The sequence below is a fragment of the Hakea prostrata genome, chromosome 7 (genome assembly GCF_041222555.1).
Source record: "Hakea prostrata isolate BN-2017 chromosome 7, UWA_Hpros_2, whole genome shotgun sequence".
NCBI classification, from domain to species: domain Eukaryota; kingdom Viridiplantae; phylum Streptophyta; class Magnoliopsida; order Proteales; family Proteaceae; genus Hakea; species Hakea prostrata.
The window spans coordinates 52,814,033-52,830,232 of record NC_142606.1 but is presented as its reverse complement, the minus strand read 5'-3'; the positions used below and the strand labels follow the sequence as shown (position 1 = coordinate 52,830,232).

The window sequence follows — 16,200 nt, the reverse complement described above, 5'->3', positions numbered from 1 at the left end:
TTGTGTCCAGCATTGGATGAAATAAAGGAAGTTGTTTGGAATGCGGCGATGCTTACAGCTGTTGTGCAATGACCTTGGAATAATTTAGAAGAGAAGAAAGAAAGAAGAAAAAAAATTATTCTTTATTCGTACGGAATATTATCAAAATGTTACGTCAGACGTACACATCGATCCTATCCTAGCTAACAACACGGCACTCAATCAGTTTCACAGTGCAGAAGAAGGGGTTGAACTGCAGGCATTCTCCACCCCGATCGCAGGGTCAGTAAACTTGCCGGTCTGAATCTGGTCGAATATGAATTTATTAGCTGCCTCGGACAAATGGCTTCCATCCCAATTAACTCGGACCTTGGGGTTCGCGCACGGCGCTACGTACACAGGTTTGCCGTCCACAAGAGCTGTTCGCCCACACCGCGCTCCTGGGGTGTAGTTGTACTTTCCCCCAATGCCGCAACAAGCTCCGAGTAGCGGCTTCTCAAATCCTACAAGAAGCGAGAATTCAGAAGAGCATCACCAGTCGCCCAATCCCACATTACATGTACGTAAAAAGTGTTTTAAGGAATCATCGACCTCTCGGGTCTTAGATGACTTACCATACGCATCACCTCGGCTGAAGAGGGTATACTTGATCGAGTAGATGTCCACGTATGTGATGTGAGCCGAGGGAAGTTGGGCTCTCAGAGCAACAACAGCTTCCTTCAACTTGTCATTGAAGTACATCGATATGTTATTATAACGTGTTGCACAACCAGCTGCGTCCGGCCTCGGATGCATCCTTCACTGGAAAGAGTGTAAGGACATAAGCAAAGCAACCAATGGGGCCTGTGTTATGGATCCGTAGTATCTCCCCCGAAATCGTACACCGCCTGCAAATTAAATTCACATCCATATGCTTAGCTCAAACGCGTGACACTTGAGCATGCCTTCTTGGTAACTAAGGCGGTCAAGGGTAATATTTTGGTTACCTTAACATTTTTGGAGAACTTGGCAATTACATCTGGAATGTCGATTTCATCTAGAGACCGCTTGAGGAACAAACCCGAGCAACATCATTTTGACCCATATCGAATGTGTACAAAGCTTGAGGGTAGAAACTTTCCCTCGGCACAATGTGGGCGAATTCCCGACACTCCGCAGTGTTCACATAATATAGATGAGCAACTCAGAAGAACCGGAACAACCGAGTCTGCATAAAATCGAGTAATCAATTACCTTTGTTCCTGATGGCATGTGATCTGTTCCTGAGTTGTTGGAGCTGAGACACTTGCACATCCAAGTAGAAGGGGCTTGGCCCCGGGTGCGGTGCGGCTTCTATTCGACGCTCTAATTGTTGCCTCGGATGCTGCGAAATTAGCACCGCGGTAAAAGTTGGTTTCCAGCGAATCAAGATATGCGCTGAGGAGCGGAAATCCGAGTCTTTCAGCTGTGATCGAGAAATTCACAGTTAGTGACTGTCCCGTTGCCTGGGGTTAACGGTGACAACTAAATTACAAGATACGGTTCGCGCACCCAATCCCATTTAGTTGGATTGAGATCATAAAGTTTGGTCGCCATTCGAGTTGAGTTGACAGGAGTTGGTATAGAACTGCGTCGAAATATCAACACGATATCCCACAAAGAAGGGTAGGAGGAGTTTCTTAAGCCAATTAACCTGTCCAAACTATCCAAAAAATATCAAGCCCATCACTTTTGGCCCATCTGAATCACTTAGGCCAAATGGGCTTGAAAACTTTTTAATCCCCTAGCCAATGGGCTTGTAAACATAGAAAGTCGTCAGGGATCCGATTACAGCCGGATCGATAACATCCGATTCACCAATCCGGTTCCTCATTCCCGAGAGAACCGGTTCTCTAGGAATGGCGATGGGGCAGGTTAATTAAGCACCCCATGTTGAGTGTTGTATCTCAGTATGATGTTGGGCTTGGTTACGGTCGTGGACAACTAATAAAAGAGGGAACCCACCCAATCTCAATCCCAGAATCAAGATTTGGATCTTCCCAGTCCCAGTCGCCAGACCCACCTGAATCAAGCATAGAACCATCCCCGAGTCCTATCTCTGGTGGAATCCGGATCTACCTCAGTCTATTGAATCCCATCATAAAGCACCCTCTTTTTCTTTTTAGTGCTGAAAATTTTTATAACACTGGATCCATGTAAAGGTTTCCACTCAATTGCATGTGAAACTAAAAGTAGTATATACTGCTCATAGAAAACCAGAACTGGGGGAAGGGAAAAAGGGGAAAAAAAATTAAGAAGAAGAAGGAAAGTTAAGTAAACAATGGATCAAAGGAACTTCAATTATCTTCTACCTATGAAATCAATGGCGAGCCTTCCATCACAAGGCCTGCCAGCCGACGTATTAAAAAATGTCTCCCCATTCGGTGCGGTGATCTGATTGAAGACAGCAGAATCAGCTCCAGTATCACTATTTGAGTCCCCAAAGTTGAAGATTGCCGGAATATTGCAGCCTAAACCCAAAGAGGCCGGCAGACTCGAAATGAGAATGGAAGACAGGAAGACAATACATAAAGGAGTGCCATGGAAACGCAACATGTGAAAGCGAGAGAGTTGAAAGAGAATGATAAGTAGAAGAAGAGAGTACACAATATAGAGATATGGCAGGGTAATATTATTTATACAGAAGAGAAGCAGGACCGTTGAGCTGCTTAATGCCCGAAATATGCTAGATGGAGTCGGTTAAGTACAGACGTTCCGAAACGGTTATTCTTTTTCGTTAACAGAGTTAAACAGAATCTTTACAAAAATTCTTGTCTAGTTGTCACCAAGCTTCGTTTGACTTGATTCATTGAGGCCGGACGACTCGTAGCTAGAGATAAAATCTTACAGCTACATTGTTTAATTGATAAGTTAATTAATTTAGTATCTACTAGTTGATATGAAAATCCCGTTAGAATCTATTATTGCCAAATTGGGTTTTAGGTAGTTATCACCCCCAAAAGGTCGAAGGCTTAGGCTTCTTTGCCGCATCTATTTTGCTTACGGGTTTGTTCTTTAATTCGAATAATCTTTATTGCTCGGTAAGGGTAGAACAGCTCAGGTCAATGATTAAACATGGGGATACGGTTTAGTGGGTTGGAAAAGCTTAAACAGTCGTCAAAAATACAAAGGTTAAAGACCAATACATGTTTAGTCACATGGTTAAATGGAGAATACAATTTTAAAAGTCGCCGCTGAAATTCGGGAGTCGGTAGATTTGAGTAGTAATTAGCCAATCTCGAGTGTCGAGTTGGCCGGTCTAACTTGGTTCGAGTTAAAATAAACACCGTTGATGACCTCTCTAAGCTTAATACTTCTTGATCTTATTTATCCGAAGTCCGAGCGAGTGAAATTTTTGAGGAATCGTACGTTTTGTTAGCTAGAGAGCCGATTGGTCGGGAATGGAATATGAGGGTGCCAAATACACCTATCTTCACTGTCCGTTATTTATTTATTTATTCGGGCGCTCTTTTTGCATGTTAGAACTTGTAAAGGTGCTACAATTTGATGGAACAAGAAAATCTAAGAGGAATTTGACTGGTCATCTTTAGGGATAGTGTAATCGTGATACGACCGGACAGCTTTTTATCATTTAAAGTACTAGGTTTCTTTGATTTTCCAGCACGAACGATTTATGATGTGGCGGGGGGAAATGAGTTTTAGAAATGATGAAAATGTGCGTGTTAATGTGTGTACGAGAACATACCCGGGACAAAAACAACGCCGAAGGTAGCAGCTATAATTCCCATCGCTGTTGAATCCACGTCTGATCCAGATTCCCTAGAATCCCAATAATAGATCGAAACCCTAGTCATCCCAGTGAATTGCATGCCCGGACCCTAACATCGAGTTTTCTTCCGTAAGAAAAATCTCATTTGTTTCCGAACCAAAAGGCCTGTAACTCTCATTGTCCTTTGGATCCCTATCTAATCCAAAGACCCCATAATCCAGATAAAAGTAGGGACCTGGTCTTCCCAAAAACTTACGAACCCAGGCCCTAGGATCCCAATAAAAGATCACAACCTAGTTCTCCCGAAGAAAATACAAACCCAAGTCCTAGAATCCGAACCCTGTCGTCCTACTAAAATACAGACCTAAACCCTAGAATCCCAGTAGAAGAACCCTCAACCGGAACCCTAAGGCCGAAAAAACCCAAATCCCTCCGTGAACTCGTAGGCGAACATACACTTCAATCGGGTAAACGGGTCGTGACGTCGGGTAAACGGGTCGTGACGTACCGCGACAAGAAATGGATAAAGAGCGTTTAGGGGTTCCTGGTCAGCGATGGACTGGGTTGGTATCTCTCTTCTCCCTCCCTTCCCATGGACATTGTGTCCAGCATTGGATGAAATAAAGGAAGTTGTTTGGAATGCGGCGATGCTTACAGCTGTTGTGCAATGACCTTGGAATAATTTAGAAGAGAAGAAAGAAAGAAGAAAAAAAAATTATTCTTTATTCGTACGGAATATTATCAAAATGTTACGTCAGACGTACACATCGATCCTATCCTAGCTAACAACACGGCACTCAATCAGTTTCACAGTGCAGAAGAAGGGGTTGAACTGCAGGCATTCTCCACCACCGATGCGGAGTGTCCAGTAAACTTGCCGGTCTGAATCCGGTCGAATATGAATTTATTAGCTGCCTCGGACAAATGGCTTCCATCCCAATTAACTCGGACCTTGGGGTTCGCGCACGGCGCTACGTACACGGGTTTGCCGTCCACAAGAGCTGTTCGCCCACACCGCGCTCCCGGGGTGTAGTTGTACTTTCCCCCACAATGCCGCAACAAGCTCCGAGTAGCGGCTTCTCAAATCCTACAAGAAGCGAGAATTCGGAAGAGCATCACCAGTCGCCCAATCCCACATTACGTGTACGTAAAAAGTGTTTTAAGGAATGCATCGACCTCTCAGGTCTTAGATGACTTACCATACGCATCACCTCGGCTGAAGAGGGTATACTTGATCGAGTAGATGTCCACGTATGTGATGTGAGCCGAGGGAAGTTGGGCTCTCAGAGCAACAACAGCTTCCTTCAACTTGTCATTGAAGTACATCGATATGTTATTATAACGTGTTGCACAACCAGCTGCGTCCAGTTCGGATGCATCCTTCACTGGAAAGAGTGTAAGGACATAAGCAAAGCAACCAATGGGGCCTGTGTTATGGATCCAGAAGTATCTCCCCCCGAAATCGTACACCGCCTGCAAATTAAATTCACATCCATATGCTTAGCTCAAACGCGTGACACTTGAGCATGCCTTCTTGGTAACTAAGGCGGTCCGGGTAATATTTTGGTTACCTTAACATTTTTGGAGAACTTGGCAATTACATCTGGAATGTCGATTTCATCTAGAGACTGCTTGAGGAACAAACCCAGAGCAACATCATTTTGACCCATATCGAATGTGTACAAAGCTTGAGGGTAGAAACTTTCCCTCGGCACAATGTGGGCGAATTCCCGACCTGGCAGGTTCACATAATATAGATGAGCAACTCAGAAGAACCGGAACAACCGAGTCTGCATAAAATCGAGTAATCAATTACCTTTGTTCCTGATGGCATGTGATCTGTTCCTGAGTTGTTGGAGCTGAGACACTTGCACATCCAAGTAGAAGGGGCTTGGCCCCGGTGCGGTGCGGCTTCTATTCGACGCTCTAATTGTTGCCTCGGATGCTGCGAAATTAGCACCGCGGTAAAAGTTGGTTTCCAGCGAATCAAGATATGCGCTGAGGAGCGGAAATCCGAGTCTTTCAGCTGTGATCGAGAAATTCACAGTTAGTGACTGTCCCGTTGCCTGGGGTTAACGGTGACAACTAAATTACAAGATACGGTTCGCGCACCCAATCCCATTGAGTTGGATTGAGATCATAAAGTTTGGTCGCCATTCGAGTTGAGTTGACAGGAGTTGGTATAGAACTGCGTCGAAATATCAACACGATATCCCACAAAGAAGGGTAGGAGGAGTTTCTTAAGCCAATTAACCTGTCCAAACTATCCAAAAAATATCAAGCCCATCACTTTTGGCCCATCTGAATCACTTAGGCCAAATGGGCTTGAAAACTTTTTAATCCCCTAGCCAATGGGCTTGTAAACATAGAAAGTCGTCAGGGATCCGATTACAGCCGGATCGATAACATCCGATTCACCAATCCGGTTCCTCATTCCCGAGAGAACCGGTTCTCTAGGAATGGCGATGGGGCAGGTTAATTAAGCACCCCATGTTGAGTGTTGTATCTCAGTATGATGTTGGGCTTGGTTACGGTCGTGGACAACTAATAAAAGAGGGAACCCACCCAATCTCAATCCCAGAATCAAGATTTGGATCTTCCCAGTCCCGATCGCCGAGACCCACCCGAATCAAGCATAGAACCATCCCCGAGTCCTATCTCTGGTGGAATCCGGATCTACCTCAGTCTATTGAATCCCATCATAAAGCACCCTCTTTTTCTTTTTAGTGCTGAAAATTTTTATAACACTTGGATCCATGTAAAGGTTTCCACTCAATTGCATGTGAAACTAAAAGTAGTATATCTTGCTCATAGAAAACCAGGGCGGGGGAAGGGAAAAGGGGAAAAAAAAATTAAGAAGAAGAAGGAAAGTTAAGTAAACAATGGATCAAAGGAACTTCAATTATCTTCTACCTATGAAATCAATGGCGAGCCTTCCATCACAAGGCCTGCCAGCCGACGTATTAAAAAATGTCTCCCCATTCGGTGCGGTGATCTGATTGAAGACAGCAGAATCAGCTCCAAAGATCACTATTTGAGTCCCCAAAGTTGAAGATTGCCGGAATATTGCAGCCTAAACCCAAAGAGGCCGGCGGACTCGAAATGAGAATGGAAGACAGGAAGACAATACATAAAGGAGTGCCATGGAAACGCAACATGTGAAAGCGAGAGAGTTGAAAGAGAATGATAAGTAGAAGAAGAGAGTACACAATATAGAGATATGGCAGGGTAATATTATTTATACAGAAGAGAAGCAGGACCGTTGAGCTGCTTAATGCCCGAAATATGCTAGATGGAGTCGGTTAAGTACAGACGTTCCGAAACGGTTATTCTTTTTCGTTAACAGAGTTAAACAGAATCTTTACAAAAATTCTTGTCTAGTTGTCACCAAGCTTCGTTTGACTTGATTCATTGAGGCCGGACGACTCGTAGCTAGAGATAAAATCTTACAGCTCTGTTGTTTAATTGATAAGTTAATTAATTTAGTATCTACTAGTTGATATGAAAATCCCGTTAGAATCTATTATTGCCAAATTGGGTTTTAGGTAGTTATCACCCCCAAAAGGTCGAAGGCTTAGGCTTCTTTGCCGCATCTATTTTGCTTACGGGTTTGTTCTTTAATTCGAATAATCTTTATTGCTCGGTAAGGGTAGAACAGCTCAGGTCAATGATTAAACATGGGGATACGGTTTAGTGGGTTGGAAAAGCTTAAACAGTCGTCAAAAATACAAAGGTTAAAGACCAATACATGTTTAGTCACATGGTTAAATGGAGAATACAATTTTAAAAGTCGCCGCTGAAATTCGGGAGTCGGTAGATTTGAGTAGTAATTAGCCAATCTCGAGTGTCGAGTTGGCCGGTCTAACTTGGTTCGAGTTAAAATAAACACCGTTGATGACCTCTCTAAGCTTAATACTTCTTGATCTTATTTATCCGAAGTCCGAGCGAGTGAAATTTTTGAGGAATCGTACGTTTTGTTAGCTAGAGAGCCGATTGGTCGGGAATGGAATATGAGGGTGCCAAATACACCTATCTTCACTGTCCGTTATTTATTTATTTATTCGGGCGCTCTTTTTGCATGTTAGAACTTGTAAAGGTGCTACAATTTGATGGAACAAGAAAATCTAAGAGGAATTTGACTGGTCATCTTTAGGGATAGTGTAATCGTGATACAGCCGACAGCTTTTATCATTTAAAGTACTAGGTTTCTTTGATTTTCCAGCACGAACGATTTATGATGTGGCGGGGGGAAATGAGTTTTAGAAATGATGAAAATGTGCGTGTTAATGTGTGTACGAGAACATACCCGGGACAAAAACAACGCCGAAGGTAGCAGCTATAATTCCCATCGCTGTTGAATCCACGTCTGATCCAGATTCCCTAGAATCCCAATAATAGATCGAAACCCTAGTCATCCCAGTGAATTGCATGCCCGGACCCTAACATCGAGTTTTCTTCCGTAAGAAAAATCTCATTTGTTTCCGAACCAAAAGGCCTGTAACTCTCATTGTCCTTTGGATCCCTATCTAATCCAAAGACCCCATAATCCAGATAAAAGTAGGGACCTGGTCTTCCCAAAAACTTACGAACCCAGGCCCTAGGATCCCAATAAAAGATCACAACCTAGTTCTCCCAGTAAAATACAAACCCAAGTCCTAGAATCCGAACCCTGTCGTCCTACTAAAATACAGACCTAAACCCTAGAATCCCAGTAGAAGAACCCTCAACCGGAACCCTAAGGCCGAAAAAACCCAAATCCCTCCGTGAACTCGTAGGCGAACATACACTTCAATCGGGTAAACGGGTCGTGACGTCGGGTAAACGGGTCGTGACGTACCGCGACAAGAAATGGATAAAGAGCGTTTAGGGGTTCCTGGTCAGCGATGGACTGGGTTGGTATCTCTCTTCTCCCTCCCTTCCCATGGACATTGTGTCCAGCATTGGATGAAATAAAGGAAGTTGTTTGGAATGCGGCGATGCTTACAGCTGTTGTGCAATGACCTTGGAATAATTTAGAAGAGAAGAAAGAAAGAAGAAAAAAAATTATTCTTTATTCGTACGGAATATTATCAAAATGTTACGTCAGACGTACACATCGATCCTATCCTAGCTAACAACACGGCACTCAATCAGTTTCACAGTGCAGAAGAAGGGGTTGAACTGCAGGCATTCTCCACCCTGACTGCAGGGTCTGTAAACTTGCCGGTCTGAATCTGGTCGAATATGAATTTATTAGCTGCCTCGGACAAATGGCTTCCATCCCAATTAACTCGGACCTTGGGGTTCGCGCACGGCGCTACGTACACAGGTTTGCCGTCCACAAGAGCTGTTCGCCCACACCGCGCTCCTGGGGTGTAGTTGTACTTTCCCCCAATGCCGCAACAAGCTCCGAGTAGCGGCTTCTCAAATCCTACAAGAAGCGAGAATTCAGAAGAGCATCACCAGTCGCCCAATCCCACATTACGTGTACGTAAAAAGTGTTTTAAGGAATCTGTCGACCTCTCAGGTCTTAGATGACTTACCATACGCATCACCTCGGCTGAAGAGGGTATACTTGATCGAGTAGATGTCCACGTATGTGATGTGAGCCGAGGGAAGTTGGGCTCTCAGAGCAACAACAGCTTCCTTCAACTTGTCATTGAAGTACATCGATATGTTATTATAACGTGTTGCACAACCAGCTGCGTCCAGTTCGGATGCATCCTTCACTGGAAAGAGTGTAAGGACATAAGCAAAGCAACCAATGGGGCCTGTGTTATGGATCCAGAAGTATCTCCCCCCGAAATCGTACACCGCCTGCAAATTAAATTCACATCCATATGCTTAGCTCAAACGCGTGACACTTGAGCATGCCTTCTTGGTAACTAAGGCGGTCAAGGGTAATATTTTGGTTACCTTAACATTTTTGGAGAACTTGGCAATTACATCTGGAATGTCGATTTCATCTAGAGACTGCTTGAGGAACAAACCCAGAGCAACATCATTTTGACCCATATCGAATGTGTACAAAGCTTGAGGGTAGAAACTTTCCCTCGGCACAATGTGGGCGAATTCCCGACCTGGCAGGTTCACATAATATAGATGAGCAACTCAGAAGAACCGGAACAACCGAGTCTGCATAAAATCGAGTAATCAATTACCTTTGTTCCTGATGGCATGTGATCTGTTCCTGAGTTGTTGGAGCTGAGACACTTGCACATCCAAGTAGAAGGGGCTTGGCCCCGGTGCGGTGCGGCTTCTATTCGACGCTCTAATTGTTGCCTCGGATGCTGCGAAATTAGCACCGCGGTAAAAGTTGGTTTCCAGCGAATCAAGATATGCGCTGAGGAGCGGAAATCCGAGTCTTTCAGCTGTGATCGAGAAATTCACAGTTAGTGACTGTCCCGTTGCCTGGGGTTAACGGTGACAACTAAATTACAAGATACGGTTCGCGCACCCAATCCCATTGAGTTGGATTGAGATCATAAAGTTTGGTCGCCATTCGAGTTGAGTTGACAGGAGTTGGTATAGAACTGCGTCGAAATATCAACACGATATCCCACAAAGAAGGGTAGGAGGAGTTTCTTAAGCCAATTAACCTGTCCAAACTATCCAAAAAATATCAAGCCCATCACTTTTGGCCCATCTGAATCACTTAGGCCAAATGGGCTTGAAAACTTTTTAATCCCCTAGCCAATGGGCTTGTAAACATAGAAAGTCGTCAGGGATCCGATTACAGCCGGATCGATAACATCCGATTCACCAATCCGGTTCCTCATTCCCGAGAGAACCGGTTCTCTAGGAATGGCGATGGGGCAGGTTAATTAAGCACCCCATGTTGAGTGTTGTATCTCAGTATGATGTTGGGCTTGGTTACGGTCGTGGACAACTAATAAAAGAGGGAACCCACCCAATCTCAATCCCAGAATCAAGATTTGGATCTTCCGCAGTCCAGTCGCTGCACCCACCTGAATCAAGCATAGAACCATCCCCGAGTCCTATCTCTGGTGGAATCCGGATCTACCTCAGTCTATTGAATCCCATCATAAAGCACCCTCTTTTTCTTTTTAGTGCTGAAAATTTTTATAACACTGGATCCATGTAAAGGTTTCCACTCAATTGCATGTGAAACTAAAAGTAGTATATACTGCTCATAGAAAACCAGAACTGGGGGAAGGGAAAAGGGGAAAAAAAAATTAAGAAGAAGAAGGAAAGTTAAGTAAACAATGGATCAAAGGAACTTCAATTATCTTCTACCTATGAAATCAATGGCGAGCCTTCCATCACAAGGCCTGCCAGCCGACGTATTAAAAAATGTCTCCCCATTCGGTGCGGTGATCTGATTGAAGACAGCAGAATCAGCTCCAGTATCACTATTTGAGTCCCCAAAGTTGAAGATTGCCGGAATATTGCAGCCTAAACCCAAAGAGGCCGGCAGACTCGAAATGAGAATGGAAGACAGGAAGACAATACATAAAGGAGTGCCATGGAAACGCAACATGTGAAAGCGAGAGAGTTGAAAGAGAATGATAAGTAGAAGAAGAGAGTACACAATATAGAGATATGGCAGGGTAATATTATTTATACAGAAGAGAAGCAGGACCGTTGAGCTGCTTAATGCCCGAAATATGCTAGATGGAGTCGGTTAAGTACAGACGTTCCGAAACGGTTATTCTTTTTCGTTAACAGAGTTAAACAGAATCTTTACAAAAATTCTTGTCTAGTTGTCACCAAGCTTCGTTTGACTTGATTCATTGAGGCCGGACGACTCGTAGCTAGAGATAAAATCTTACAGCTCTGTTGTTTAATTGATAAGTTAATTAATTTAGTATCTACTAGTTGATATGAAAATCCCGTTAGAATCTATTATTGCCAAATTGGGTTTTAGGTAGTTATCACCCCCAAAAGGTCGAAGGCTTAGGCTTCTTTGCCGCATCTATTTTGCTTACGGGTTTGTTCTTTAATTCGAATAATCTTTATTGCTCGGTAAGGGTAGAACAGCTCAGGTCAATGATTAAACATGGGGATACGGTTTAGTGGGTTGGAAAAGCTTAAACAGTCGTCAAAAATACAAAGGTTAAAGACCAATACATGTTTAGTCACATGGTTAAATGGAGAATACAATTTTAAAAGTCGCCGCTGAAATTCGGGAGTCGGTAGATTTGAGTAGTAATTAGCCAATCTCGAGTGTCGAGTTGGCCGGTCTAACTTGGTTCGAGTTAAAATAAACACCGTTGATGACCTCTCTAAGCTTAATACTTCTTGATCTTATTTATCCGAAGTCCGAGCGAGTGAAATTTTTGAGGAATCGTACGTTTTGTTAGCTAGAGAGCCGATTGGTCGGGAATGGAATATGAGGGTGCCAAATACACCTATCTTCACTGTCCGTTATTTATTTATTTATTCGGGCGCTCTTTTTGCATGTTAGAACTTGTAAAGGTGCTACAATTTGATGGAACAAGAAAATCTAAGAGGAATTTGACTGGTCATCTTTAGGGATAGTGTAATCGTGATACAAATTGACGACTTTTTATCATTTAAAGTACTAGGTTTCTTTGATTTTCCAGCACGAACGATTTATGATGTGGCGGGGGCAAATGAGTTTTAGAAATGATGAAAATGTGCGTGTTAATGTGTGTACGAGAACATACCCGGGACAAAAACAACGCCGAAGGTAGCAGCTATAATTCCCATCGCTGTTGAATCCACGTCTGATCCAGATTCCCTAGAATCCCAATAATAGATCGAAACCCTAGTCATCCCAGTGAATTGCATGCCCGGACCCTAACATCGAGTTTTCTTCCGTAAGAAAAATCTCATTTGTTTCCGAACCAAAAGGCCTGTAACTCTCATTGTCCTTTGGATCCCTATCTAATCCAAAGACCCCATAATCCAGATAAAAGTAGGGACCTGGTCTTCCCAAAAACTTACGAACCCAGGCCCTAGGATCCCAATAAAAGATCACAACCTAGTTCTCCCAGTAAAATACAAACCCAAGTCCTAGAATCCGAACCCTGTCGTCCTACTAAAATACATACCTAAACCCTAGAATCCCAGTAGAAGAACCCTCAACCGGAACCCTAAGGCCGAAAAAACCCAAATCCCTCCGTGAACTCGTAGGCGAACATACACTTCAATCGGGTAAACGGGTCGTGACGTCGGGTAAACGGGTCGTGACGTACCGCGACAAGAAATGGATAAAGAGCGTTTAGGGGTTCCTGGTCAGCGATGGACTGGGTTGGTATCTCTCTTCTCCCTCCCTTCCCATGGACATTGTGTCCAGCATTGGATGAAATAAAGGAAGTTGTTTGGAATGCGGCGATGCTTACAGCTGTTGTGCAATGACCTTGGAATAATTTAGAAGAGAAGAAAGAAAGAAGAAAAAAAATTATTCTTTATTCGTACGGAATATTATCAAAATGTTACGTCAGACGTACACATCGATCCTATCCTAGCTAACAACACGGCACTCAATCAGTTTCACAGTGCAGAAGAAGGGGTTGAACTGCAGGCATTCTCCACCACCCCGATCGCAGGGTCTGTAAACTTGCCGGTCTGAATCTGGTCGAATATGAATTTATTAGCTGCCTCGGACAAATGGCTTCCATCCCAATTAACTCGGACCTTGGGGTTCGCGCACGGCGCTACGTACACAGGTTTGCCGTCCACAAGAGCTGTTCGCCCACACCGCGCTCCTGGGGTGTAGTTGTACTTTCCCCCAATGCCGCAACAAGCTCCGAGTAGCGGCTTCTCAAATCCTACAAGAAGCGAGAATTCAGAAGAGCATCACCAGTCGCCCAATCCCACATTACATGTACGTAAAAAGTGTTTTAAGGAATCTGTCGACCTCTCAGGTCTTAGATGACTTACCATACGCATCACCTCGGCTGAAGAGGGTATACTTGATCGAGTAGATGTCCACGTATGTGATGTGAGCCGAGGGAAGTTGGGCTCTCAGAGCAACAACAGCTTCCTTCAACTTGTCATTGAAGTACATCGATATGTTATTATAACGTGTTGCACAACCAGCTGCGTCCAGTTCGGATGCATCCTTCACTGGAAAGAGTGTAAGGACATAAGCAAAGCAACCAATGGGGCCTGTGTTATGGATCCAGAAGTATCTCCCCCCGAAATCGTACACCGCCTGCAAATTAAATTCACATCCATATGCTTAGCTCAAACGCGTGACACTTGAGCATGCCTTCTTGGTAACTAAGGCGGTCCGGGTAATATTTTGGTTACCTTAACATTTTTGGAGAACTTGGCAATTACATCTGGAATGTCGATTTCATCTAGAGACTGCTTGAGGAACAAACCCAGAGCAACATCATTTTGACCCATATCGAATGTGTACAAAGCTTGAGGGTAGAAACTTTCCCTCGGCACAATGTGGGCGAATTCCCGACCTGGCAGGTTCACATAATATAGATGAGCAACTCAGAAGAACCGGAACAACCGAGTCTGCATAAAATCGAGTAATCAATTACCTTTGTTCCTGATGGCATGTGATCTGTTCCTGAGTTGTTGGAGCTGAGACACTTGCACATCCAAGTAGAAGGGGCTTGGCCCCGGTGCGGTGCGGCTTCTATTCGACGCTCTAATTGTTGCCTCGGATGCTGCGAAATTAGCACCGCGGTAAAAGTTGGTTTCCAGCGAATCAAGATATGCGCTGAGGAGCGGAAATCCGAGTCTTTCAGCTGTGATCGAGAAATTCACAGTTAGTGACTGTCCCGTTGCCTGGGGTTAACGGTGACAACTAAATTACAAGATACGGTTCGCGCACCCAATCCCATTGAGTTGGATTGAGATCATAAAGTTTGGTCGCCATTCGAGTTGAGTTGACAGGAGTTGGTATAGAACTGCGTCGAAATATCAACACGATATCCCACAAAGAAGGGTAGGAGGAGTTTCTTAAGCCAATTAACCTGTCCAAACTATCCAAAAAATATCAAGCCCATCACTTTTGGCCCATCTGAATCACTTAGGCCAAATGGGCTTGAAAACTTTTTAATCCCCTAGCCAATGGGCTTGTAAACATAGAAAGTCGTCAGGGATCCGATTACAGCCGGATCGATAACATCCGATTCACCAATCCGGTTCCTCATTCCCGAGAGAACCGGTTCTCTAGGAATGGCGATGGGGCAGGTTAATTAAGCACCCCATGTTGAGTGTTGTATCTCAGTATGATGTTGGGCTTGGTTACGGTCGTGGACAACTAATAAAAGAGGGAACCCACCCAATCTCAATCCCAGAATCAAGATTTGGATCTTCCCAGTCCCAGTCGCCAGACCCACCTGAATCAAGCATAGAACCATCCCCGAGTCCTATCTCTGGTGGAATCCGGATCTACCTCAGTCTATTGAATCCCATCATAAAGCACCCTCTTTTTCTTTTTAGTGCTGAAAATTTTTATAACACTGGATCCATGTAAAGGTTTCCACTCAATTGCATGTGAAACTAAAAGTAGTATATACTGCTCATAGAAAACCAGAACTGGGGGAAGGGAAAAGGGGAAAAAAAAATTAAGAAGAAGAAGGAAAGTTAAGTAAACAATGGATCAAAGGAACTTCAATTATCTTCTACCTATGAAATCAATGGCGAGCCTTCCATCACAAGGCCTGCCAGCCGACGTATTAAAAAATGTCTCCCCATTCGGTGCGGTGATCTGATTGAAGACAGCAGAATCAGCTCCAGTATCACTATTTGAGTCCCCAAAGTTGAAGATTGCCGGAATATTGCAGCCTAAACCCAAAGAGGCCGGCAGACTCGAAATGAGAATGGAAGACAGGAAGACAATACATAAAGGAGTGCCATGGAAACGCAACATGTGAAAGCGAGAGAGTTGAAAGAGAATGATAAGTAGAAGAAGAGAGTACACAATATAGAGATATGGCAGGGGTAATATTATTTATACGTAAGAGAAGCGGGACCGTTGAGCCGCTTAATGCCCGGAATATGCTAGATGGAGTCGGTTAAGTACAGACGTTCCGAAACGGTTATTCTTTTTCGTTAACAGAGTTAAACAGAATCTTTACAAAAATTCTTGTCTAGTTGTCACCAAGCTTCGTTTGACTTGATTCATTGAGGCCGGACGACTCGTAGCTAGAGATAAAATCTTACAGCTCTGTTGTTTAATTGATAAGTTAATTAATTTAGTATCTACTAGTTGATATGAAAATCCCGTTAGAATCTATTATTGCCAAATTGGGTTTTAGGTAGTTATCACCCCCAAAAGGTCGAAGGCTTAGGCTTCTTTGCCGCATCTATTTTGCTTACGGGTTTGTTCTTTAATTCGAATAATCTTTATTGCTCGGTAAGGGTAGAACAGCTCAGGTCAATGATTAAACATGGGGATACGGTTTAGTGGGTTGGAAAAGCTTAAACAGTCGTCAAAAATACAAAGGTTAAAGACCAATACATGTTTAGTCACATGGTTAAATGGAGAATACAATTTTAAAAGTCGCCGCTGAAATTCGGGAGTCGGTAGATTTGAG

General features: G+C 43.7%; 2 protein-coding genes and 2 pseudogenes across 2 annotated transcripts; all 4 read right to left on the bottom strand.

Annotated features, from left to right (window-relative positions):
* Positions 1–207: 207 nt before the first annotated feature.
* On the bottom strand, positions 208–2,553 carry LOC149011365 (esterase-like; annotated as a pseudogene).
* A 1,981-nt stretch (positions 2,554–4,534) lies between these two features.
* Positions 4,535–6,885, bottom strand: LOC149011364 (alpha-L-fucosidase 3-like; annotated as a pseudogene).
* Positions 6,886–8,862: 1,977 nt separating this feature from the next.
* On the bottom strand, positions 8,863–11,207 carry LOC149011363 (esterase-like). The gene is made up of 5 exons (XM_089162639.1): positions 10,964–11,207; positions 9,868–10,077; positions 9,623–9,786; positions 9,250–9,523; positions 8,863–9,137 (listed from the first exon to the last, which is right to left on the bottom strand). The coding sequence occupies exons 1-5, from the start codon at positions 11,205–11,207 to the stop codon at positions 8,863–8,865; spliced, it is 1,167 nt and encodes a 388-aa protein (XP_089018765.1).
* A 1,979-nt stretch (positions 11,208–13,186) lies between these two features.
* On the bottom strand, positions 13,187–15,533 carry LOC149011362 (alpha-L-fucosidase 3-like). Its single transcript, XM_089162638.1, has 5 exons — positions 15,290–15,533; positions 14,194–14,403; positions 13,949–14,112; positions 13,577–13,850; positions 13,187–13,464 (listed from the first exon to the last, which is right to left on the bottom strand). The coding sequence occupies exons 1-5, from the start codon at positions 15,531–15,533 to the stop codon at positions 13,187–13,189; spliced, it is 1,170 nt and encodes a 389-aa protein (XP_089018764.1).
* Positions 15,534–16,200: the final 667 nt, after the last annotated feature.